Source organism: Canis lupus, chromosome X, assembly GCF_011100685.1.
Source record: "Canis lupus familiaris isolate Mischka breed German Shepherd chromosome X, alternate assembly UU_Cfam_GSD_1.0, whole genome shotgun sequence".
NCBI classification, from domain to species: domain Eukaryota; kingdom Metazoa; phylum Chordata; class Mammalia; order Carnivora; family Canidae; genus Canis; species Canis lupus.
The window spans coordinates 93128571-93155848 of NC_049260.1; the positions used below are offsets into that span (position 1 = coordinate 93128571).

At 40.6% G+C, this 27278-nt stretch overlaps 1 protein-coding gene and 1 long non-coding RNA gene across 4 annotated transcripts in view; one reads left to right on the forward strand and one right to left on the reverse strand.

Moving 5' to 3' along the window:
* Positions 1-10240: 10240 nt before the first annotated feature.
* LAMP2 (lysosomal associated membrane protein 2) overlaps positions 10241-27278 on the reverse strand; it is a 38945-nt gene continuing 21907 nt past the window's right edge. Inside the window, exons 7-9 of one of the 3 annotated variants that reach the window (XM_038588211.1) lie at positions 25708-25771; positions 25030-25194; positions 10241-12737 (exon numbers count right to left, since the gene is read on the reverse strand). In XM_038588211.1, coding sequence (XP_038444139.1) covers positions 12595-12737; positions 25030-25194; positions 25708-25771 — 372 coding nt within the window. In that variant the 3' untranslated portion in view covers positions 10241-12594. Of the gene's footprint in view, positions 12738-14083; positions 15542-19936; positions 22477-25029; positions 25195-25707; positions 25772-27278 lie in introns of those variants that run through there. The other 2 variants (XM_038588213.1, XM_038588212.1) reach the window with 2 other exon arrangements.
* On the forward strand, positions 16212-26327 carry LOC119868507. The gene is made up of 3 exons (XR_005386419.1): positions 16212-16279; positions 25822-25904; positions 26011-26327. It is a non-coding gene; the product is annotated as an uncharacterized LOC119868507 (long non-coding RNA).

Here is a 27278-nt window from a genome sequence, read left to right on the forward strand (position 1 = left end):
AAGATGGGGCACAGATGTAACTCGGGAATGTTATAGTAGGTTTTTATCTGGAGGTTCTCATTGTGTGGTTTCTGGACCAGCAGCATCGGGATCACCTGGGAGCTTGTTACAAATGCAAATTCTCAAGCACCATTCCAGACCTGACTCCAGGAAGTCCCGGCAGTGGAGCCTAACAAGTGTTTCTGATGCCTGCTGAAGTTCAAGAGCCTTTGTAATCCATAGTGTAGTGTGAACAAATCACCCTAGATTCCATTATGGTTAGTTCATTTAGGGCTTCACAACTCACTCTGATGTCTACTAGAATGTCTTTAGATCTATATGAAAATAGACTCATCCCTGGGCATAGCTCTTCCATAGCTCAGTGTGATTACCCATTATTTCAGGGCTGACTTTTTTCATAAAAACATTCATAAGGGGACGCCTGGGTGGCTCAACAGTGGGCGCCTGCCTTCAGCTCAGGTCATGATCCTGGGATCCAAGATCGAGTCCCACATCAGGCTCCCTGTGAGGAGCCTGCTTCTCCCTTTGCCTATGTCTCTGCCTCTCTCTCGGTCTGTGTCTCTCAGGAATAAATAAATAAGTCTTAAAAAAAAAAAACCTTCATAAGTCTTTGGCCAGAATTATTAAGGTTGGCTCTTAATTATCCCTTCATTCTGGGTGGGCACATGCATGTAAAGCCAGTAAGTTTAGTCTAAGGGAAGAGCCTGGGCTTTGGAGCCAGAGAGACCCGGGTTCACGTACTTACTCTGCCATTCACTAGCTGTGTGACCTGGAACAAACTACTGAATTTCTCAGATCCCCAAAAAGTGTTACTTCCTTCTCCATTATCCCACTGGTGACTGCCACAGCTCTGTGAAGTATAATAGATTCCACTATTAATAGTTCTCCAAGGAGGATATCTTCCTCCCATTTTACAGATGTGGCAACTCTATAACCTACCCAAAATCATTCAGCGGGGAGTTGGTGAAGCCTGGGTTCTAGCCCCAATCTGCCTGGCACCAAATTCCATGCCCTACTATACTACATCAAACTTATACCCTTCCCAGTGACTAGCAGTTAACAGGGTCTGTCAATGCCTTGCCTGATAGAATTGACTATAATGAAAGGACTCTAAATCATAGAGGCAGTCCGTTGGAGAGGGAAGTGGGTGGAAATGGCAAGAGTCCGGCTTTGGTGGCTGGGGAGTCTTGGTGATAGAAAATAAGGTACTGGAAGAAGAGGATATTGTAGGGGATCCCTGGGTGGCTCAGAGGTTTAGGCCCGCCGTCAGCCCAGGGCGTGATCCTGGAGTCCCGAATCGAGTCCCACATTGGGCTCCCTGCGTGGAGCCTGCATCTCTCTCTCTCCCTCTCTCTCTCTCTCTCTCTGTGTGTGTGTGTGTGTGTCGCTCATAAATAAATAAAATCTTTTTTAAAAAAGAAGAGGATTGTGGACCTATCTCCTAGGGCAACAGCTGCGTGAAACCTGCAGCTAGAGGTACAGAAGATGGGGCAGCATGCAGTGGTTGACATGTTCCCAGGCCCACCTACACACAGCCCCTGGCCAACAACACCCATTGGCCTCAGCTGCAGAAGGAATGGCTCCAATCCAACCCTTCCTGGGGGGGCTTCTGCAGGCAGCATGTGGAAGGGTGTAGAGATGGGAAGAAGCACGGTCACCAGAAGCAACAACAGGCCAATGAGAAATATGCCTCTGCATTGCTTTAGGGGTGGCAGAGCTGTGCATGAAGCATGGTAAAGGCCCGGTGCCTAGACTAAAGAACGGTGTAAAATAAATGCATTTTTCTTTGAATGAAATATGCGTCAAATGAGGGGAAAGCCCTGATATCTGGTAGGAGTGGAGGCTCTGTCCTCTCACGAGCCAGCTGTCATCTGAGCAGAATGCTAGAGAGAACCAAGGAGATTCCAGACCCACTCTCCTGGGAAATTATCTTCCTGAGGCCCTTCTGGGTATCAAAGCAAACTGGATTGATCAAAACAGAAATATAGGGCAGCCCGGGTGGCTCAGCGGTTTAGGCCTGCCTTCGGCCCAGGGCATGATCCTGGAGACCCGGGATTGAGTCCCACGTCTGGCTCCCCGCATGGAGCCTGCTTCTCCCTCTGCCTGTGTCTCCGCCTCTCTCTCTCTGTGTGTGTCTCTCATGAATAAATAAATAAAATCTTTAAAAAAAAAACCCAGAAATATAAAAAGCAGTTAAAACCGCCCATGATCCCAAAACCTGGAGGTGACTGCTTGTTTAGACTTTAATGTATTTGTTTTATATCCATACAGGCATATGTAAATGTCTGCACATACATGTCTACCAAACAGGATATGCTACATGCTTTTTTTGTAGCCTCCTCAACTGCTGAAGTAGTGATTCCAGTGTGGACCCCTCTTGCAGTGGACGCGTGGGGGCAGGGGGAAGAAAAGGGTGAAGCTCCTCTTGGGTGGCAGAAGGGCAGTGGTTGATACAGATACATAGATATAAATTGATTTACCAGAACAAAATAATGATACATATTTCTTTCCGACATTTTTCACGTAACAACAGTAAGACACAAGGAATCTCATATTCATATTGAGAATGTGATTTTATTTATTTATTTTAAGATTTATTTATTTATTCATGAGAGACACAGAGAGAGAGAGGCAGAGAGAGAGGCAGGCTCCTCACAGGGAGCCCGAGGTGGGACTCGATCCTGGATGCCGGGATCACACCCTGAGCCGAAGGCAGGCGCCCAATCGCTGAGCCACCCTGGCGTCCGGAGGATGTGATTTTGAATGGCCGCATAATATTCTTTCACGGCAATATTTCAATTTACTAAACTAGTTCTACCTTATTGGGCATTTAGATTGTTTTCAAATTTTTATTTTCACACTCAACAGTATGTTGGTATACACAATTTTCTGTACCAGGGCCAAGAGTGAATGTCACCATTAAAAGTATCCTAACTGGGGGATCCCTGAGTGGCACAGCGGTTTGGCGCCTGCCTTTGGCCCAGGGCGCGATCCTGGAGACCCAGGATAGAATCCCACGTCGGGCTCCCGGTGCATGGAGCCTGCTTCTCCCTCTGCCTGTGTCTCTGCCTCTCTCTCTCTCTCTCTCTCTCTCTCTCTCTCTCTCTCTGTGTGACTATCATAAATAAATTAAAAAAAAAAAAAAAGTATCCTAACTGGGGCAGCCCCAGTGGCGCAGCGGTTTGGCGCCACCTACAGTGGGGGGTGTGATCCTGGAGACCTGGGATCAAGTCTCACGTCGGGCTCCCTGCATGGAGCCTGCTTCTCCCTCTGCCTGTGTCTCTCAGTCTCTCTCTCTCTCTCTCTCTTTCTGAATAAATAAATAAATAAATAAATCCTTTTTTTTAAAAAAAGTATCCTAACTGGTTTGAAAGATATCTTGGAATGCCTGGGTGTCTCAGAGGTTGAGCGTCTGCTTTCGGTTCACGGTGTGATCCTGGTGGAGTCTCCGGATCGAGTCCTACGTTGGGCTTCCCTGTATGGAGCCTGCTTCTCCCTCTGCCTGTGTCTGCCTCTCTCTCTCTCTCTCTCTAGGTCTCTCATGATTAAATAAATAAAATCTTAGAAAGAAAAAAAGAAAGACGATCTTGTGTTAATTTCTATTTCTTTGCTTACCTGAAAGATGGAACATTTTCTTCAAGGTACTTGTTCACTTTGTATTACTTCCATCATGATTTAGCTATTCATGTCCCACTTGTGGAATATCCGTCCTATCTTGTTTTGTATTTGAAAGTAAGGATATTAACCTAACCCTTTGTCATCCTTAAGATTGCAAATATCTTCCTTTGTTTGGAGTTTGTCTTTAAATTTGTGCCTGGTGGCCCTTTGATGATCAGAAGTCTTAGATTTTGGGGCACCTAGGTGGCTCAGTGGTTGGGTGTCTGCCTTTGGCTCAGGTTGTGATCCTGGGGTCCTGGGATCACAGGGTCCGCGTCAGGGTCCCCATGGGGAACCTGTTTCTCCCTCTGCCTATGTCTCTGCCTATCTCTTGATGAATAAATAAAATCTTTTTTAAAAAAAAGAAGTCTTAGATTTTTATACATTGAGATCTTTTCCACTGGCATTTTTTCTTTTTCCTTTATTCTTCAGAAGGTCTTCTTTATTTTGCAGTAAGATCACAGCCATCTATATTCGATTCTATATCTTTTATAGTGTTCAAAAATCTAAGTCTTTAATCAACTTTGGATTTATTTTGGTACTTACTGTGAGGTAAGTGTTTAAATGTGATTAACCTTGTATTTCAGCCTCAATATTTTATTCTTTTCCTACCAATCTGAAAAGAACAGCTTTATCAAACACAGACACACAGACACACACACACACACACACACACTGATGTTTGTGTGTGTGCGTGTTGTCTGTTAAAACTGCTGGTCTAGGGCAGCCCGGTGGCCCAGTGGTTTAGCACCGCCTTCAGCCCAGGGCCTGATCCTGGAGACCCGGGATCGAGTCCCACGTCGGGCTCCCTGCGTGGAGCCTGCTTCTCCCTCTGCCTGTGTCTCTGCCTCTCTCTCTCTCTGTGTGTCTCTCATGAATAAATAAATAAAATATTTTTTAAAAAACCCCTCCTGGTCTATTCTTATTCCCATCTAACATTTGATTCTGGCTTTCAAACACATTCTAATAATGCAGTGCAAGTTATCGCTCATTCATCTTTTTCTAAACTTTCCAGGGCGTCATCATCTGTGTATGCTCTCAGTTGACGCTTTATAATTTAACTCTCTGTTCCTCTGAGTCCCAGATGTACTCCCTTGATTTGGATTCTGTGAGACTTACCCTGTAACTTCATAATTCACTTCTCTTTTTCTTTTAAACCTAGTTTGAGTGGATTTCCATTCCTAAGGTTTTATCTCAGCCCTAATCTCTTTATTTCCTGTGTCTGTGATCTTGTCTAAACATTCGACATCTATCATCTTTGGAAAGAATGTTCTTCTCTGTATCATTAAAAAAGCCCACGCTGATTGCCTTCTGATGTATTTGGTGGCCTCAAGCTATTTAGTTCTCTTTAAAACCCTACAAGATGGTTAACAGTATCATCTCCATTTTACAGATGGAGAAACCTTGGCTTAGAAGTTAAATCCAAGGTCATACCGCCACTGTGTGGTAAGGGCCAGGATTCAAATCCTGTTCTCACACACCTGCCATGCTCTACTATATAGCATTTTAAAGAAAAGAAAGTGAATGCTAAATATTGTTTGCTTTAAAAGTGAAAATTATAGCAACCAGAGGTAGAGACTTCTGTTTTGGGAACTGAAAATGACACAAGAACCAGTAGGTCGTACCAAAGGGAGGCTGTTGTGGCAGAGAACTGAGAGGCTCTGGCTCTGACCGCTTGGGTCCGAAGCCCAGATGCAGTCGATGGATGAAAGGTAGATGGCATAATCCACATCCAGCACTCTCTACAGTGCCTGGCACATATCAATTCTGAGATGTATATTTGTTCATTTTTATACCTTCGAAACCAATGGGGTTCTCACAGCCTGTTTAATTGGCATATCTATCTTACAGTTGCTGGCATCTTAGAACTGATGAAAGGAAGTATTAAGCCCCTAATAAATGTTTAGCTATGGCACAAGATGACCACTCGTACATTCAAGAAATCTTTATTCAGTGTGAACTCTGTGCCGGGCATCATTCTAGGGACTGGGACAGAGTAGTAGATAGAGCAAAAACTCCTGCTCTCATGAAGTTTACCTTCTAGGGGGAGCCATGCCTGAAACACAGATTCACACGGAAAATGTGTGGTATGTCAGATGGTGACAGGAGATAAGCGGTAAGTGAAGCAGAGTAAGGGGAATGAAAAGCGGGGGTTGGGAGTGTGGAGTGCTATTTTAAATAGGGTGGTCAGGGAATGCTTCACTGACTGTATGACGTTTGGAAAGAGAACTGAGTAGGATGACGGAGTGAGCCTTGAGGATAGCTAGGGGAAGACTGTTTCAGGTTAAGGCAGAGCAGGTGCAGAGGCCCTCAGGGGCCTTGAGGAATAAATAGCAGGAGGGCTGGTCTGGCTGGAGTGGAGTAGAGTACGGAAGAGCAGTGGATGCGGTAAGAAGGGGGAGCACTGCAGATAGGGCTGGAAACTTTAAGTATGTGGGTATAGATTTCTTGAAATCCTCTCAAAAATGCCCTAGATCTGAGAGGAGGAACCGCATAACGGAGCTCAGGAGCACCTAGCGAGGACTGCTGGGTGTCATGGCTACACTGCACTTAAGGCTGGGAGATGGCTGGGGGGGAGGGACGGCATTAATTTAGGCAAAGTGAAGAGAGAGACAGTTCCATTTAGTCTCTTAAACACACTAATGCACAGTTAAAATGATTCACGGTGCAGAACAGTTTGAGGGCAGGATGATAATGATACGTGATCAGAATAACTAGATGAGGCTCCTCTGAAAAAAAAAAAGTGACATTCAGGGCTTACCATTACTGATGAGGCACAGCACAAACTGGCCTTGGCTTGATCTTTCAAAAGGCGTGTTGCCACAGCATCCGTCTGCCCCTCAAGTGGGCTGGAAAAAACTCAAGTTATTTTAAGAGTATTGAAGAACATTTATAGGATGACCGCATACAGGATGGAAGAGTACCAAAGACAGATTTCCCTACCCATTTAATATAAGGCATATATTTTTAAATCTATTGTACCTTAGAAAGCAGAATGCATAGTGGTTAAGAGCATGATCTCTGAAGAAAGTCCATGGTATTTTGATAGGGATTGCATTAAATGTGTAAATTGCCCTGGGTAACATTGACATTTTCACAATATTAATTCTTCCAATTCATGAGCATGGAATATTTTTCCATCTCTTTGTGTCTTCCTCAATTTCTTTCAGAAAGGTTCTGTAGTTTTTAGGGTATAGATCCTTTACCTCTTTGGTTAGGTTTCTTCCTAGGTATCTTATGCTTTTGGGCGCAATTATAAATGGGATTGACTCTGTAATTTCTCTTTCTTCAGTCTCATTGTTAGTGTATAGAAATGCCACTGACTTCTGGGCATTGATTTTGTATCCTGCCACACTGCTGAATTGCTGTATGAGTTCTAGCAATCTTGGGGTGGAGTCTTTTGGGCTTTCTATGTACAGTACCATGTCATCTGCAAAGAGGGAGAGTTTGACTTCTTCTTTGCCAATTTGAATGCCTTTTATTTCTTCCTGTTGCCTGACTGCTGAGGCTAGGACTTCCAGTACTATGTTGAAGAGCAGTGGTGAGAGTGGACATCCCTGTCGTGTTCCTGATCTTAGGGGAAAGGCTCCCAGTGCTTCCCCATTGAGAATGATATCTGCTGTGGCTTTCGTAGATGCCTTTTAAGATGCTGAGGAATATTCCCTCTATCCCTGCACTCTGAAGAGTTTTGATCAGGAATGGATGCTGTATTTTGTCAAATGCTTTCTCTGCATGTATTGAGAGGATCATATGGTTCTTGTTTTTTCTCTTGTTGATATGATCTATCACATTGATTGCTTTATGAGTGTTGAACCACCCTTGCATCCCGGGGATAAATCCCACTTGGTCATGGTGAATAATCTTCTTAATGTACTGTTGGATCCTATTGGCTAGTATCTTGTTGAGAATTTTTGCATCTGTGTTCATTAGGGATATTGGTCATCTTAAGATTTGTGTGGAATGAGAAAAGACCCTGAATGGACAGGGGAATATTAAAAAAGAAAACCAGAGCCGGGGGCATCACAATGCCAGATATCAGGTTGTACTACAAAGCTGTGGTCATCTAGTCAGTGTGGTACTGGCACAAAAACAGACACATAGGTCAATGGAACAGAATAGAGAATCCAGAAGTGGACCCTCAACTCTATGGTCAACTAATATTCGACAAAGCAGGAAAGACTATCCACTGGAAAAAAGACAGTTTCTTCAATAAATGGTGCTGGGAAAATTGGACAGCCACATGCAGAAGAATGAAACTAGACCATTCTCTACACCATACACAAAGATAAACTCAAAATGGATGAAAGATCTAAATGTGAGACAAGATTCCATCAAAATCCTAGAGGAGAACACAGGCAACACCCTTTTTGATCTTGGCCACAGCAACTTCTTGCAAGATACATCCATGAAGGCAAGAGAAACAAAAGCAAAAATGAATTATTGGGACTTCACCAAGATAAAAAGCTTCTGCACAGCAAAAGAAACAGTCAACAAAACTAAAAGACAACCTACAGAATAGGAAAAGATGTTTGCAAATGACCTATCAGATAAAGGGCTAGTATCCAAGATCTATAAAGAACTTATTAAACTCAATAGCAAAGAAACAAACATCCAATCATGAAATGGGCAAAAGACATGAACAGAAATCTCACAGAGGAAGACGTAGACATGGCCAAAAAGCACATGAGAAAATGCACCGCATCACTGGCCATCAGGGAAATACAAATCAAAACCACAATGAGATACCACCTCACACCAGTGAGAATGGGGAAAATTAACAAGACAGGAAACAACAAATGTTGGAGAGGATGTGGAGAAAGGGGAACCCTCTTGCACTGTTGGTGGGAATGCAAACTGGTGCAGCCACTCTGGAAAACTGTGTGGAGGTTCCTCAAAGAATTAAAAATAGAGCTACCCTCCGACCCAGCAATTGCACTGCTAGGGATTTACCCCAAAGATACAGATGCAGTGAAACGCCGGGACACCTGCACCCCGATGTTTCTAGCAGCAATGTCCACAATAGCCAAACTGTGGAAGGAGCCTCGGTGTCCATCGAAAGATGAATGGATAAAGAAGATGTGGTCTATGTATACAATGGAATATTCCTCAGCCATTAGAAATGACAAATACCCACCATTTGCTTCAACGTGGATGGACCTGGAGGGTATTATGCTGAGTGAAGTAAGTCAATCAGAGGACAAACATTATATGGTCTCATTCATTTGGGGAATGTAAAAAATAGTGAAAGGGATTAAAGGGGAAAGGAGAGAAAATGAGTGAAAATATCAGTGAGGGTGACAAAACATGAGAGACACCTAACTCTGGGAAACGAACAAGGGGTAGTGGAAAGGGAGGTGGGAGGGGAGGTTGCGGTGACTGGGTGATAGGCACTGAGGGGGGCACTTGGCGGGATAAGCACTGGGTGTTATGCTATATGTCTGCAAATTGAACTGCAATATATATATAAAGAGCATGATCTCTGAAGGCAGACAGAGATGAGCTCAAATGTCAGTTTTGTCACTTACTTCCTGTGCAACTTTGGTTAAGTAGCTAACCTAGTCACGTCATCTGTGAACTGGGAACCATACCACACAACCTCAGAGAAGGGCTGTGAAAATTAAGTAAAATAATGTGTGTAAAGTGCACAGCTCTGTAACTGCTCACTGCAACTCTAGCTGCTTTTTCATACTAAAAATGCATTGTATTCCAAGATGTCTCCTGTTTCTTAAGCATATCTCTTGAAACAAAGGGACTCACGTTTACACTGCCATCAAAATACATAGAGAATAAAAGCAAAGAGAAAATAAAATATTTCCTCTCACAGTTCTAAAGAACCACTCTTGTCGCTGCCAATAATCTCCAAGTGCTTCTTTTCCAGGCCCGGTGAGGTACAAATTTGTGAAGTACAGTCACCAAAGAAGCTAAGAAAGATGGGTTCTACCACAAACCCTCTTGCCAGTCCCTCAAATGCAAGTAAGGCCTTTAAAAAAAAACTTAATATCCATTAAATGTCTAACAATCAGAAAATGAAACCCTATTACTCAGGAGCTATAGAGAGAACCAATGTTCAATTCCCTCTGCCACCCACAATGCGCCCTATGGAAAAAGAAGTGTGCTGTTATTTAATCCAATGATAGAACATTTGAGCATTAGACTGGGTTATAAAGAATCTAAAGAAATTTGCAGATAATGGGTAGCTCCTCATCCACCCCTGCCATATTCCCAAGGTCTATCTTGCTCGAAATGGAATGAACTTCAACAATGAGTACAGTTCATCAAGGAAAAACAGACATATGCTGAAAGTACATTTATTAAGAAGCTCTTACATTTGTTAGATTTCCATATTTTATTTTTAATGTTTTCTTGGAATTTTCATGACCACATAGGCTCCCGTATTTGAAGTGTCTGTACTAAAGGTTCCTAATGCCTTCTTCCCAATGGTGCTTGGTTAATTTGCAGACCTATGAAATCATACGATTCCTACTGACAATTCAAGAGACTAGAATTTGAGGAACTTAGATTATACAAATCAATCCAAGCTCTTAAGGCTGAGCACCTGGAATAAAAATGAAGTTATCCATAGTGATATGGATTGTATAATCTTTATTATCTTTGAATCCACTGGTCTAAAAATCACACATATCAGATTAAACAGAAATAACACAGTATGCTTTATCTTGCAGGTATTGATTAGTTCACTAAATTGATATATCCAAAACTTTAGGTAGCAGCAAGTATCACTTCTTCCAAAGAAGCCTAGGTGAAAAACTATCCTTTATACCCGTGAGTTCAAAGTCCTGCTGTCTGGTTCACTGTTGTACTGACAGAAAAATGAACTCAGTGAGCAAAGCTAACAGAATCCTCAGTTCATAGATTTGGAGTTTCCCATATTTTATTGGAATTAAAGCCACTCTTGTTTTCACCCTCTACGAATATTTTGTATTTTAATCTTTATTCTCAAACGAGAATTAAGCACATTTGCTAATTATCTAAGATAAAGCCATGACACCTAATGAAGAAATAGTGCTATTAGTCTCCAACCCAGAAGGCAGAAAACTTTTAAGCAAAACCTCTATTTTGAATCCATCTGAATTTCCAGTTCATATACTTCACAAGGTCACAAGCTGAGTTTACACAATCTGGCTTTCCAGACAATCATCTCAAAAATATTTGTTGAAAAAAAAATATTTGTTGAAATGAAGCCCCTGTTCTTTATGGTGCCATCATTTTGACCAAATAACAAATAAGCAATTGTTTTCACAGGAGAACATTTTAAAAGAAAACTTTCTTTCTATACTTAGCAAATAGAGGAGAGCCTGAATCTGCAAGTCAGAGCGAGAGAGCTCTAAGGAAGATGCAATTGAGCGATCTGATGTGCCATGTTGGAATAGATGCTTTCAAGATGAACATATAGGTAAGACAGTAAAGAAAGATGTTGATGAAGTTTCTTCCTTGTAACAAAATTTTCTAATTCCAGTTATTGGCAAAGAGTTCTGGCATCAGTTAACGGTGGCAACACAGTGGTGAGCATTGGCATTGTGCTGAGAGGTAGATTGGAACTTAATCCTTGGATTTCATAGCAAACTAACTTTATTTAAAGTTTAGGCTCCATTTTTTAATCCATGGGACATTTCTGAAGCAAAGGCAGATCTTTGGAGACTTTTGTTTTTAGTTAGAGAGAAAATAGCCTGGTAAAATAAACATCTGCCTTATGCTAATAACAGGTATGCAAAGTAGCCATTTGGGCCCTAGAGAAATACAACACTGTGCTTCCAAATCAAAGGGCAATTCAACAGCCTAGCCAACCAAGCAGGCCCTGGGATGAATGGTCTCTAGTACCTTGCTCCAGAAGCCAGAGCCATTAGAAGTCCCTACAGGGACATGTTTCAATTAAGATCAACAAATTTATAGTATAATCCCAGTCTAGCTTTGGCTAGGCAGCCATCTGACTGATGACACTTAGGAACCCACTAGCCTCTAGAGTTAGTTAGCATTTGCTGCTGCAAGAAAGAAGAAATCAATACATTGAAAAATGTCAATTAGAATTTATTCATATAGGGAATGGGAGAGTGCAGGAGGCACACAAAGTATAGAAGCATTTTTTTTGGTGGATGAATTCACTTTCTAGACAAGTTAAGGCTCTAAGGAAAAAAATTCTAAATCATAACCCTAAAAAAACATAACCGATCCTATATCAACACTTAAAAAAAAAAGCTGAAGATCTTAATTCATCCTTCAGCATAAATATCAAGTCTGAGATAATCAATATATTCCAAACTCCAGAAGGCAAAAAATAAATAAATAAAATGAGAGACATCCTTATTAAAATATAGTTGCCACTAACAGTAATGAAGAAAACAGGCAGACTTTTGCTATTAAGCACAATATTGAGAAGCCATTTCTTTCTTTTTTTTAACAGAAAAATACTAAACAGATTTAAACAATTCTGATCAGGAGGCGAGGAAAGGAAGTCTTATTATGAACCAAATTTTATGCTTGCCACCAGTGAAAAGGAATTCAGTATGTTTTTGAATTTATTTCCCCAAGCAAGTTAAATTCTCTAACAGCTTTGATTTTGCAAATACCGTCAAATAAAGTAGCAAAATACAAGTAGCAGCAACAGAAAATTATTCTTCAGTAGAAATGCTTTCATAATTGAATCCAGAGGCTTAAAATCATTATTTACTCAAAAACATAGTCTAAGCCACAATTTTTCTTCCAATTACACTTTAACAAAGGAATAAAAAATAGAAAAAAAAAAGAAATTGGTCCTAATACATTTTTGTCTTAAATAAGCGCTACTCATGCCCAAGTTAGCTAGCAATTCACTGAGGTCAGTCTGCATAGCTTAAACAATCCATCGCATAGCAATTCCTGGCATCTAGCCAATGGAAATGTAACTTCTGATGGCAAAAAAAAAGCACTAGGTTTAATTGATTACACAGATTGATAACCAGTACGACTTTTCCTCCTTCCAATCATATAGGAGATAAAGACAACAATTATAAGGAAGCCCAAGGCCACACCCACTGCAACAGGAATAAGAAAGTTGAGGTCAGAGTCAGCAGAACATTCTTCAGCTGTTAGAAAAGAACAGAGAGCAAGGAAGTTAGTAAAGAATGCAATTAAGCAGAAACAAGCCAACAAGAAACAAGCATTTTGAAAATGAACACAGATTAGTCTTTAATAGCATTACCTCCATGTCCCTATTTTCTCCATATCCACCCAAATACATGTACAGAACCCATCCTCCTCTATCTCTCATTATCATGTAATCTCAGATCACATCACACCTAATTCCTCAGTACAAAAGGCAGAAGTTAAAGGACGAACCAGGAAACATGTGTGCTCCCCTAACATGGGAAGATTTTATGTTTAATTGTCTAATGGCACCAGGGAAAAGAGCTATCATCTACACTTAACACACCACCTGTGTATTTTCCCACTCCCTTTCTCCCTTGCCATCACTATCATCAAAATATAAATGAGAATTCGGTATGAGTAATAAAATTTAAGCTAAAGAGGACTTAGGATCAAGAAAATGCAGTATAATTTTTTTTCTCCATACGGGCATTAGGTAGTTGTCAGGTTATATACAATTATTTGTAGCTGAGCAGTGCCCTGGAAGAATAATAATATCCAACACGTCGTAGTCCATTCCGGGACCACTAGGAAGGCAGTCTGCATGTAGATTTTGAGCTTTGGACTCAGATCGAACCGAGCTGGGATCTTGGCTACTTCCATAACTAGCTAAAGGACCTTCATCAAGTGATTTAAACCGGGCCTCACTTTCCTTATCTGTAAAAGGGGGATAATGATACCTGGACTTAAGCTATTTGAGGATTAAATACAATTATATTTCTAAAGCATCTGACACACAGCAGGTGGTCAACAAGTGTTCATTCCTTCCTCCTTTCCTCTCAGGTCTGTGATCCCATCCAGGGTTTAGATTTTAAAGAAGCAGAGATCAAAAGCCAATATTCAGGACTTTCAAAAAATACTTTAAGTTGACATCAGGTGTTAGGTACTGAAAGTAGTTAGTACAGAATCTCAAAGTACCCCCTTCTGATCTCATAATTGCATGTTTAAACTAGTTTGACTAGTGAGTGAGTAGACTTCCTTGGGACAACTGTTACCAAAATGCTAATAATGGTTTTGTGGCCCACCAGATATATAACCTCAGTGAAGTCACCCCCTTTTCTGTGAAATTACAGGGTTAGAGTTGATAATCTTTAACGCTCTTTCCAAGTATAAGCCCTAATGCAATTATCAAGATGTGATATTTGGTCTGATTTATGATTGAGTAATAACTTTGCACTTTCTCCTCTAATTTTATCTTTTGCTCCTCTTGCACTTTAGTCATTCATTAAAAACACAAAACAAAACGAAAAACAAAAAACAGTTGCTGAGGTTCCGAGTATAGGAATTTCAGTAATGACCATAGTCTTTATTGGAAGGATTCAGTGCATTTCACAGAAAGCCTTCAGAGACAGATAGCTGGGTACTAAGATGCTGTAATCAGTGAGTTATAGAAATTCTGAACAAGCCAATATATTCACAAAATGAATTAATAAAATAATCACTTCAGTGTGAAAGTCTGCCCCAGTCCACTGATGAAGAAGCTTCTTCTTATTTGTCTATACATTCAATATCTGAACTGCACTTAGGACAAGGGGCATGTTTCAATAGGAGCTGATTATCTAGCTCATTTTAATGCTAACAGCTTCTCTCTACTCCATCCCCCCCCATCTATACTCTGCCCCACGGGGGCCTTCTTGAAGAAGCAAGAGCCTACTTGCTATGCTTCACTGCCTCCCTTCTGAGATTGCTGTTAGCTTACATTTCATAAGTACCAGTCTGATGACAACACTAAATAGATTTTAATGCTCTAGAGATCAACAAGATGAGGTAGAGAAACACAACACAATCTGTCCTAATTAGTTCATAGAATATTTCTATCTTTCAATGCTAATCAGGCATCCAAAGAGAAAAACACAAGGAAAAAAAAAGGCAAGTGGTTAAATATGCTGGAGTCTTTTCAGTCTCTATTGCTGAAAAAGAAACAATTTTTCTAAAACTCTAATTCTAAAGCCAGTTTAAGTTCTGTTGTGGCCTCTTGGGTCTGTTTTTTACCTAGGGAAAAAAAATCACAAGCGTGAGACAGTGACTCCATCCTTAAATTGAAAAAGAAAGCAGCAAAAGTCACATAACCTCAAAAAATGTTGATGGTCCTGAGGACATTCAACTGAAAACCAAGTTTGAGCGTATCTGATGGGCATTTATGTCACATCGATATTTATTTAATGAACTATATGCAAAAGTACTGTGATGAGTTGAAATCATGATAGCTCTTATACATTAAAACAGAACACTGGTAGTGAAACAAAATTTATTAATTCCATTAAGAGGCAACTACATATTTTTTTCTTATAATGGCCGCATTAATAAGCTTAAGGCATCTCAAGTTAGGATCAAAATTTGGCTGAGGCTTCTTAGGCTAGACCTTAACACACCACACACCGATGATTTTAACCAGTCTGTCTTCAGGACCAGTGAATACAGTAATTTTAAGCTGATAAAAGAGAACGGTTTTTATTAATAGAGACTTAATCTCAAAATGCTGGGACTGATTTAAGAATTAAAGTTTCAACATATCAATCTTAAAGAGCAACGTGTTTCAAAATTGAGAGGCAAGAAAAATTTTATGTGCATGTATTTCTTTATAATTGATTGGACTGCAGGTCCTAAAATTGCTCATATCCAGCGTGATGGCGCTTGAGGCCGATAAAGTAAGCCAGCAACACTAGAATAAGTACTCCTGCCAAGGCCGCTCCCACCGCTATGGGCACGAGGAAGTTGTCGTCATCGGCACTGCAGTCTTGAGCTAGACGTGGAGAAAGGACAATTGAGAACAGAAAACAATGACAAAATGTCAAAGCCGCAAATGTTAAGTTAAAATGGCACCACTCCCTCACACACGTTTGTCTTTTACACCAAGGGAACGCATCACTGGCATTCCTTATCAGCAAATGAGAGGTTCCACCAAAGTCATCCTCCAAATAACCAAGTCATACGCTTGCTTTCAGGGACTTCCCTCCCCCCGCCCCCCCCAAATATAGGCATTTTGGATGAGAGACATATAAACTGATTCCCTACTTCCCAGATTTCCTAAACAGAAGGATAAATATCATTAATCTTTCCATGATGCTCAGGCTGTGAGCTTCTAGGGGCAAACTGCTATCAAGTGGCAGCAGCACCACGCCTGGAAGCCTGCGCATTGTGAGGCACTATTGAAATGAAGCACGTGAACAACGATACAAAGCAGACAGACACACTCCAGGTGTGGCAAGCCGGGGTCCGGTAGTGGAAAGAAGAGAGAGGCGGGCCTTTGCCTTTGACGGCATAACTGTTTGCATCCAGCGAGTCAGACAAGAAAAGCAGGGGTCAGAATTTCGAAATGTGCCTTAACGGGGTGGGGGGGAGGGGGCAGGCGACACACAGAGTGTCACAGCAGTTTTCCAGGGGCACACCCAACTCAGCCTTGTTACTCAAGACACACATCCGTTGAAAGTGGTGACACTGGAGCCGAGCTGTGAAGGCCGAGTAGGAACTAACCACGCAGGTAAGGGGGAAGAGCATCGAGGGTCTAGGAAACAGCGGGGACAGATGTACGGGGGCCAACGGGACAAGGCAGCACCCCAGGGGAAATGCAGGCAGGCTGGCAGAGCTAGGGTGCCTCGACAGGCACTCCTGGCTGGAAAAGAGGGGGAGAAAGGGTACTAGGGCCCCTCACAGAGGCACGGTCTGCTCTAGGTAGTTGCACCTTATCCTAATGGAAGGAAACATGAAGACGGTGGGACTTTTGGCAGGGTATCTGTTTTAGAAGTTATGGCAAATGGAAGACTGGAAGTAAGGAGGCGTCTCTATTGCTAGAGGCCAGAAGACCAACAGCAGGGTCCCGAACTGGGTGAACGAGGTGCGGATGCAGAAAGGGCAGACTGGAGAGCCAATGAGAAGGCAGGACCGAGCGAATGGGTATCGGGGGTGTGGCAGGAAGTAATAAAAAGGCTTCCAATTCCCCACTTGAGTGATCCAGTGACACAGGTGCCATTCCCATCATGATAGGGAAGACGGGAGAAAAGACACCTGCATTCAGTTTTGGTTTGTAGTTATTTTCGCGTGTTGGGGGCGGGGGAAGGGTGCGGAGGGATATGTGGGAGGAGGCATGCAGTTTCGGGCCTTCTGGGCTTCAGATGCCTGTGTCCCAACCAAGAGGAACCTAAGTGGTAGTGAAAACCAGGGACACATTTATTTCTCAGCAAGGGCAAACAATTTAAAAAGGATCAGAGCCAAAACCCTCGGGAACACTCAGATTTGAGGAATAAAGGAGCAAGAAAAAGAAAAAGGAAAGGCAGGTAGACAACAGTGCCACAGAAGCCAAAGAAGGAAACAGTTTCGATCAGCACAGAGAACAGTAAATATTACAGAAGCCTATCGGATCTAGCGACTAGAGGGTACGGCTGTGAGTCAAATTGCTGCCGGTTTAGGAACAATGGAAAGTGATCGGTTAGGAGATCAAGAACGTGAGATGGGGAACATTCAGTAGTCATTCCGAGAAGTTTAGGAGAAGAGAAGACACGAGGGAGGGAGTTAGAAGGCGAACAACATGGTCAAGAAAGGGTATCTTTGGAGTGGAAGAGACTTAAATGCATTGGTGGAATGAAGGCAAGAGCCTCAAACAACGACTGTAGACAACGTACAAGGTGTCCCAGGAGGCTGGTGAAATGGGATTTCAGAAGCATGGACTGGGAAAAGCCACCTCACTGAGAGTGGAGAGGAGGAAGGGGTGGTGCGTGCAAATGGAGGTATATCTGCAGAGGGAAGGCAGCCGGGATGTTGAACCACCACTTGTTTCCCATTTCCTTGTCTCTTGTGCTAGTTCTCCTCCTAGCTTGCAGTCTACCGGGGATTGATAAATCAGATAATTGTGCTTATTAGAATTGTGTCAAAATAAGAATGAATAGGCTGCTAGGCAATTTTGATTGTGCCCACATTTAAGAAATGTGCCAGGCTTTAGCTAGCCTCTGGGGCAATAACTGGGAACAAAGATGCAATCCTGAAGTTTATGGACTTTATGATACAGGCTTTGGCTGCCAGCTCAATGATCTTTTTTACTTGCTTCTTGGTTCTGTTAGAAATCCAGATAGCTGAGATTGCCAGATATGACTTGGGAATACACGGTGTGAAGAGCACCCAGTTAGCGGACTCCTCCCCTTCAATTTCCCCAATTACCACCTGGCATATAAACTATTAGGTGACACGAACCATAAAGTATTATGCCTTGGATTTAATTTAACTTGGTTTTTAAAAAATTCATTAGTAGATTAATTTCTTATTCTGGCAACGGATTCATACTCCTCTCTTCCCTAAATTGGGTATTTGACCTAGTACTGAAACGACTTTCATAAATACTGCCAATAAGGCTTTCATGTAAGACAAATATTCCCAGAGTAGATCAAAAAGGCAATTCCACTAATACAAAGATCTTTCTAGATGCTGTCACTTACTTAAAATGCTCTCAATTAGTATGTGAAGTATTAATTTATAATAACTATTGATTTTATGAATTCAACCTTTAAAAATTCTTTAGATAATGGAAAGAAATTTTGGAAAACAATGACTTTAATAGGAACACATCCTGAAGAAAAGAAAAATCTCATTCTATAGAAGTCATTTTGACCTGATTTATTTGCATAATGTACACTTGAGACCATACTGAAAATATTTCTGGGGAAAGGAACAGTGTATTTGTGGAAGAGCTTAATAATTACAGAAGCAGTGAAGATTTTTAAAGATAAAGTTTTGTGGCCACTGAAATTTCAATTAAAAGTTTCACGTAGATTAAAAATACTATTAATCCTCAATTATCTGTTAGCTCAAACTTTTCAAATACAATTTTCAGTGTGAGTTGGAAAGCTGAGATATACATTTGTAATGAAATATAAAACGAACTCATCCTAAAAACCAATTGTATCAAAATTTCTCTTTGGAACAATCAGTATTAAGAGTCATATTCTTATGTGACATCTTATTATATACCTTTTAGATCTACAAACTGTTTGAAGTATATCACATGAATCTGAAGATACCTGAAGCTATTCAGTATTACCCAAACATGTCTATACTAGTTTCAAAAACAAGATGTGGTAATTATTGATGCCGAAAGTTAGTGACCCAGAATAAAAGAGATGGGTGGGGAGAGAATGAGCCCAAGACGATGTAACCTTATCTACTTAAAGAAACAAAGATGAAGTGCTATTATCTTAAAAATATCTGAGTCTTATAAGAATTCCTTGTGAAAAGTGCAAGAAACTTCAAATGGCACATTTTACACTGTATATAAAGTATGTCCTTGATTATAACTAGTAACTGCTTATCAGATTTCTTCTAAAAATACTCAATTTTCATTGAAACATTTGGAAACTATCACTTACAGAAATTAAGAGGAATAGGATTTTAAAGCCCTCAGCTCCCAGGTGAAGAAACTGGGACCCCAGAAGTTACGCAGCTTGGCCAAAATCACATAGCAGCTAGCAGCAGAGTTGGGAGTTGTGATGATTAACTGGCAGTCACATAGCTTAAGTGGGTAATCCAGAGGAAAGTTACTAGCCAGGTTGCCAAGTTTTTGTGGGTGGGAAGCTATGTGAAAACTGGAAGGTTCAAGTATTTTAGGGTGATCTGAGAGAGTGACTACACACAATCCTATTTCAGTTCAGACCAATAGCTGGGTTTGTATGGCTGTAATGTACAGCTGCTGTGTATACACATTAAATATCAGCCTTAACTTAGTGGTTGAGAAAAGTGAACAAAGAGAAACTCTAAAGCATTTCCTATCACATAAATATTCTAGATCACTGGTTCCCTGATTGGCTACCCACTGGATCCCACTGGGGAGCTGACACACCCACACCCCGCCCCCACACACACGTGCACGCACACACACGCCCAGACCTGCTAAGTGAAATCCTCTAGGAATGGAGCCTGGCATGTGAATTTTTCTATCAAGCTTCCTAGGTCATCTTATTCTGTCACCAGCCCAGGATCAGTACAGACCTATCTATGTATGGGACCACTCTTCCAGACGGTAATACACAGAATATTTTGGAAATAATTTAGTTCCACTTCTAAGCTTTTCTGACGTTTTCCCTTTTGGAAGAAATTGTCATCATGTAGTTATACAAAATTTTTACTTTGACCAACGGGAAAAAATGTGAGCAAATTTCCTTAAGAAATAAAAGAATCTTTATTGTTTGTTTTAGAAGCAATATGTTGAGCAAATGGACAGGCAAATATCTAAAGAGAAACACCATACATCAACTAGTGGTTTAAACATTTGAGAAAAAAACATGAAAAGCATTTACATGGACCAGTTTCTTTATACAAATGCTAAAACATGAAAAACACCCAGAACCAAATAGCATGTCAAACCATCAAGGTATAAACCCCAGTAAAACAAACAAAACTACAAAAGGTACAAAGAACATGTGGCTATAGGAAATAATAGTGTAAATAAGAGAGTATATGAACTGGCCCATGTAAAATACAAAAATATTCAATGAAGTCAGATTTTCTATAAAACAGTGCTAATTAGAGGTATTTTAATATGAATTAGGCATATAACCTAAATGTAAAAACTTTTAGAAACATTAACAGCATTAAGCTAGTGCCACTCACTTGTGCTTCCAATTTAGGTTTAAAAAAAAAAAGGCTGCTTTGTTTTGATTCATAAGTATCTGACGCCCATATTTTCATAAGCATTATCCATTCATATAAGGTTAACAATTCTACACTAGAATGTTATTTAAGTAAAAATACGTTTTAAAAATCAGATTTATATTTAGTCCTTAAAAAGTGCCTTAAGCTGGCAATGCAGCTCAGTGTAGCTGTAAGGGAGGGACTGGTCAAGAATCTGATTCTGAGCCAGTAAGGGTTTCAGGCTACTCTAAGCAGAGAGCAAATTTAAGTGGGAGAAAATATTTACCACTCTAATATAACTTGAAAGATACTTGTACAGATATATACATGCTAACATGCAATTGCCTCTGTGTGTGTGCTGCATAGAGCTAGGCTACTAAATTAATTCAACATCAATAATTGTTTGGAACACATATCCCATTTTCTAGTGTATATGGGGGCATATAATCTCCCACTCCCAAAACATAAGAACTTCCTATATATGGCTGCATATTAACAACTTTTTAATATTTACTCAGCCATTCCAATACAAACAAAAAACAAAATAACAACAACAACAAAAACACCTCCTGGAAGCAGTGAGAAATACTTGATGTATTAACTATCAAGCTGAAATGTGTTGCTTTATCATATAAACATTAGGTGGTGCATGGTAAATGTGTCCATTGGTGTATCTCCCCAGAGCACAAAATACATGAATTAATAATGATTCTACCATAATGAACAATAATAACATTAAGTTTTGATTAGCATAGAACCATTGAGATGTGAAAGCCAAATTAGTAAATGTTGACGCAATCAATGCAAGCTGGAAACAAAGGATGACTTTTTAATGGACTAAGAGAAGACCAAGACTTTTGGGTTAGGTGCAAATTGATGGCTAAGTGTAAGTGCACTTCTTTATCTGGGTTCTAGGACATCCTGGCATTTCTTCTTTAAGAAAGAAAGGGAAAGGAGAAGAAAGGAAGAGAAAGGAAAGGAAAGAAAAAGAAAACAAGAAAAGAATACAACATACTACCACCAACAAGGATACTGCAAAGCTAAAGAGAAACTACATTCATTTTAGCAGTGCATGTAGAGGCCAATTTACAGGTACAAAGGACTAACACCCCAAATTGGCACAGCCTAGCAATTATCTCTAAAGCACCTAGAAAATTGATTGAAATGCCCAGTTGGAATAGTCTTGTGTCTTGCCATTTAAAAGACTGAAAAATCCAGGTTTTTTTCAAAAAGGGATTAAACAAGAAGATTAACACCTATTCCAAAATGTATACAGCTTTTGTACCTCTTGTCATTATAGCCACATTAAATACAAGTATATTCAAAAGGCATTAGCAAAGCATTCATTGCTAAGAACATAATACTAGACTGTTCAAATCTACTGGCATATCTCTCATAGGTCAAATATGCAGCAATGCCAAAGTAGCTAAGTTAACCTGCAAACAAAATCACTCACTCACACACACACACACACACACACACACACACACAATACAAAAGGAGCAAGTACAAATTCACTGTAGAATGTGCGGTCCCAGTTTTAACTATATGCAGGAAAAAATCTCTTTTTTTGCAAATTGAGTTTTCTATACTGTGTATTTCTGGTCAGAATACATAAAGTGAAAACATGGACATTACTAACTCAAGACAATAGAACAGAACCAATCATCCAGGTTATTTTGCACATGCTTTTTGCTGTAGAAATAACAGTTTTAAATTCCTTGGCTGGGGAAACCAAAATCATGTGGCTAATTTGTAGTTTATAGTTTTTAGGGTGTTTTTATTTATTTGAGTTTGAAATCCCCCACACCACCCATTCTAAGATCAGAACTGCAACTAGATATACCTCAAATTGAACAGTACTGCATATTGGAACTTGTACTTGCTTTATTATTTTGTAACAGAGATTACAGATAGATTAGTATTACAGAGTCTGATATCCGGCATAGCTTTTTCTTCTGCCAATTAGGTAAGCAATCACTATAACGATAATCAAGCCTGAAAGACCAGCACCAACTATAATTGGTATTAGAATGGTGTCATCATCCAGCGAACACTCCTGGGCTGTAGGTGAGAAAAAGTGTGTAACAAATAATGAGTATAATAAAAAATGAATGTCCAAAAGTAAAAGATGTTGTTTCAAAAGTCAGAAATGTTCTTACAAAGTCAACTTTAATTAAGACAGGTATATTTTAATGATAAAGCTATAGAAAATTATGGATTGTTCTAGAATTAAAATTTACTTGTCTTTTCTTCTGTGTTATATATGTATAGATAATTCGAATGTATGAATAAAAGAACATTATATCGTTTATATCTATGAGTAAACACATACACATGTGTATGTGTTTCATAGTCCAAATCCTTTCTAAAATAGAGGAGTGAAGAGGGGCATCTGGGTAGCTTAGTCGGTTAAGCACCCAACTCTTGGTTTTGGTTCAGGTCATGATCTCAGGGTCCTGAGATTAAGACCTGCATCAGGCTTCACGCTCGGGGCAGAGTGTGCTTGAAATTCTCTCTCTCCCTCCCTCTCCATCCCTCCCCCAGGTCACGTGTGCATGCTCTCAAATAAATAAAACTTAAAAAAAAAAAAGAAAGAAAGAAATGAAGAGAGCTAATTCTAATCCATTTCTACATAGCCAGGTTAGCCTCTTAGTGCTAGAGTGAATATCTTTTGGGAAACTGAGAACAGATGAGAAAGGTTTAATCATGGGATTAGAACCATGCTGGCTCTGGAATCTTTTAGAGCAGAAAACAAACTATAGCTTGGAGGCCAAATCTGACCCAAGAGCTAAAAGTGGTTTTTCCACATTTTTTAAATGGCCAAAAAAAAAAAAAAACACAAAAAAAGGAAGAGATTTTGTGACACATGAGCATTGTATGAAATTCAAATTTCAGCATCCATAAATAAAGTTCTATTGGAACCCAGCCACACTCATTTACTTATTGCCTCTGGCTATTTACATGCTACAACAGGAGGCTGAATAGTGGTGTCGGAGCCCATGTGGTCTCCAAACCTAAAACACTTACTTGTCTATGCCTTCCAAATATACTCTGCGGATCCTTGACCTAGAGTATGTGATCTTAGCAGCTACAGAAGTCAAGAAACTGGGACCTCTTAACTAATTTGCGTGTGTTTACTACATTTATCAACCTAGTCAGGGCTGGCAGCCCACAAGGGGCGAGCTTTTCTATTTCAGAGAGTAGTCCGATCCAGTAAAATCCATTCAACACTCTTTTCCCTTAATACAAGTCTACTCCCTCCTCCCTGTACAGTCAAATACTAGTGGTATGTTGTATCTGTAGGTACCCACGGTCAAGAACCTAGCTCCACAAATAGATGACACGTTCATTGCCAGTATTAAATGTTGTATACTCCTTTGGGTACCATTTTGAATTCAACATACATAAAAAGCAAAGTTTCAAGTTCGAGAAAGAATGTAGCTCATCTCTATTTCAGCTGACTAGATAAACAGACTTGAGCTGGTATCACGCTGCAAATGATTCAATTCTAAACAAAAATCTGGACCTAAAATTAGGGTAATAATGTAGAGGAGCTTGATAAAGACTCAAAAATAAAACTATGAGAGGATCAAAATAATTATAGTACATAAGCAAAAATAACAAAAGGGGAAATGAATTCCTGAAAAAAAATTTCTAAGTGTGAATAACCTCTCTAGTCACAAGAATGGTAGGGTGGAGATCCCAACTTATTTTGGCCTAACCAAGTCAGGTCGGGGATCCAGCACCAGTGCAAAAGTGGTTGAGTGGCTCATGGAATATTGACTTTTAAACACAGCTGCCATATTTCCTTCTAAACCACAGAATTAATTGTTAAAAAGGATGTGGATGGTTTGAATAGCTCTGCTCAGCAGAGCTGTGATCCACAAACCCCCAATTTTAAGTCATCAGTTTCAAAGGACAAGTCAATTAAGGAATTTTATGTACTTTTTTACCTATGTGCAGATTTTAATCTCATAATGCCAAATACATCCTTCATATTCATATGAACAATGAGCCCTCCACAAAAGGTTTCACTAAAAATCTGACAAATACTGCCTAATATTAGCCCTGACTCGATCTTCCAGAAAGCCTCACACCTTGGCATATGCTTTTAAAACTCTCCAAATCATTTTGGCTGGCCAAAACACTGTTCATGGTATTTGAAGCTTTGCTAACCGTAATCTTTTGTCTTAACAAAATAAGACCAAACTGCTTTCATTCGGGTATGAAAATATTTCCAATAAGAAGATGGCTCCAAGAAAATAGATCCTAGCTTCTCAAAGCTGCCATCCTTCCCACAAACTAAAAACTGGCAGGGAGTGTCTCTACCTTAAGTAAGGCTCGCTGACAGCTTCCATCAGTTTTTAGTTTTAAGAACTTGGCTGCAAATGGGTTTCAGGTCCACACACAAAAAAATCTACTTTGAGCAAAATGATGAGCCAAATACGGAGTTTACAGAACTTGCTCAAGGCCATGCGAACTCTCCAACAGAGTCACAAGAGGTGAATTCATATTTCTCTATTTCACTGCTTAAATTTCCATGAGTCAAAGGAAAAGCCACCTATTAGTCAACATAAGAACATAAATTATTAATAAAACTTGCTCAGTTCTTACCTGTAGAATATTTTCCTTCCATCACATTGAAAGGCTGAACCCTTAGATCAAAGGTATTTATCTGAAATGCTCCAGACACTGAAACAGTCTGCTCTTTGTTGCACATATAAGAACTTCCCAGGGGGGCATCCCAGTAGCTCAGATTGTTGTTTGCAATGCTGAAAACTTTAAAGAAAACAAAGATGTTAGGAACTTCTTTCTTTTTTTTTTTTTTAAGTAGGCCCTACCCGCAAGGTGAGGCTCAAGCCCTTGACCCAGAGACCAAGGGTTCCATGCTCTACCGCTTGAATCAGTCAGGTGCCTGTTAGTAACTTTATGAACATAAGAAATGGGACAGTCCTCAGAATTTTTCAGTGAAGTATGGGAGCTTGGGGTACAGAGTCTACCAAAAAAAGCAATTCTTACGATCACTAGGTTTTCTATCTTTCTATAGATGTTTCTGTGGTCTAAAAATCAGTCACATCCTTAACTATTATCCACCCTATTTGAAAACGAGGGAGACTGAAAAGATAAAACACTATAGTTCTCAGTTATTGATTTTCAATTGTGGTCAAAGCACAATTTTCACACAGACTCCTCTGTTCCATTAAATAAGGCACTATTTGGTAACAAAACAACTATGGTTTCTATTCCTTCAGTGTAACCCACTCTTTTCCCCGAGGCCGATGCTTTGCTTACCAGAGCCATTAACCAAGTACATGCTGACATTCACTTCCTTCAGATAGAATCGATTTTCATTTTTCTGTTAGAAAAAGAGCTTCCAGTTAATCAACACATCACAACTGTCTACAGGTCCAGTTAATATCTACAGATGAAAGGCAATCTAATACTATTACTCAGAAGATAAAACCACGGATGAGACCCGGACCAGCTAGGTAAAATGTAACAGAATCCTTTTCCCTTTTTGTTTTGTTTCCAATTTTTGGACCCGGGGGTAGTCACGGGGTCTTTGACACTCAACGATCCATCCCCTCGTTTTAGGTCTCCTGCCACTTGCTGAGCCCCCGCCTCCTGCCGCCTGGATCATGATCAGTCTCCTAACTGGACTCCCTCCCTGCCTTTCAGCCTTTCCAGCTGGGAGCTTCCCTTTGCCACTATGCTCTCTGTGAAGCACACATCTGATCAGCCAGTCATTCTAATCATGTTAGTGCTTAGCATGGACAAGGCAACATATCCGCGTGCTCTGGGGAGCTAGCCGAGTGAACCAGATGTGGATCCTGCCCCCACCATGTTTGCAATCTGCCACGGAAGATAACTACACAAAGAAATAACCATATTGCGGGGATCCCTGGGGGGCTCAGCGGTTTGGCTCCTGCCATTGGCTCGGGGCGTGATCCTGGAGTCCCAGGATCAAGTCCCGCATCAGGCCCCCTGCATGGAGCCTGCTTCTCCCTCTGCCTGTGTCTCTGCCTCTCTCTCTCTCTCTCTCTCTCTCTCTCTCGAATAAACAAAATCTTTAAAAAAAAAAGAAATAACCATATTGCAAAAATAGCAATAGATTATAAAAATTAAAAGGAGATAGGTGGACTTCCAAGTAGGGGAGAAGGCAAGTGATATGAGCTTAGGGATGCACCATTTTTTTTAATCTAAAGATTTTATTTATCTATTAATGAAGGGGGGGGGCAGAGACACAGGCAGAGGGAGAAGCAGGTTCCATGCAGGGAGCCTGACGTGGGACTCGATCCCGGGTCTCCAGGATCACACCCTGAGCTGAAGGCAGGACTAAACCGCTGAGCCACCGAGGCTGCCCAGGATGCACCATTTGAACTGGGCAGAATTCAATTAGGAAACCAGCAAAAGAGGGTATCTGGGAAGGCAAGAGCACGAGTGAAGGTAGCCAGAAAGAAAGCATCATCACAAGCATGCTAGCATTTGAAAATGTATTCAGTGCTAAGCGATGTTCTTAAAACTTTACATGTGGGGCCTCATCGAATAATTATAACACCCCATTCTGCGACAGGGTGATCAAAGTAGGGTGACACGGAGTGATTTTCCCCAAGGCCATATGGTTAGTAGTCAGGGAAGTGGGATTTGAACCCCAGAAGTCTGGCTGCAGAACCTGTACACTGGCTGCTACTATGCTCTCCTACCTCACTGAATGGGCACAGGGTGAGGGAAGCATGGGATGCATGGAAAGGGAAAGAAGTAAACATAACGCCAGATACGCAAGTTCCGCTGTGTGCGGGAGGCAGTGGGGGGGGGGGGGGACATAAAACACCCTGCCGTGAAATTTAGATGTTATCTTGTTG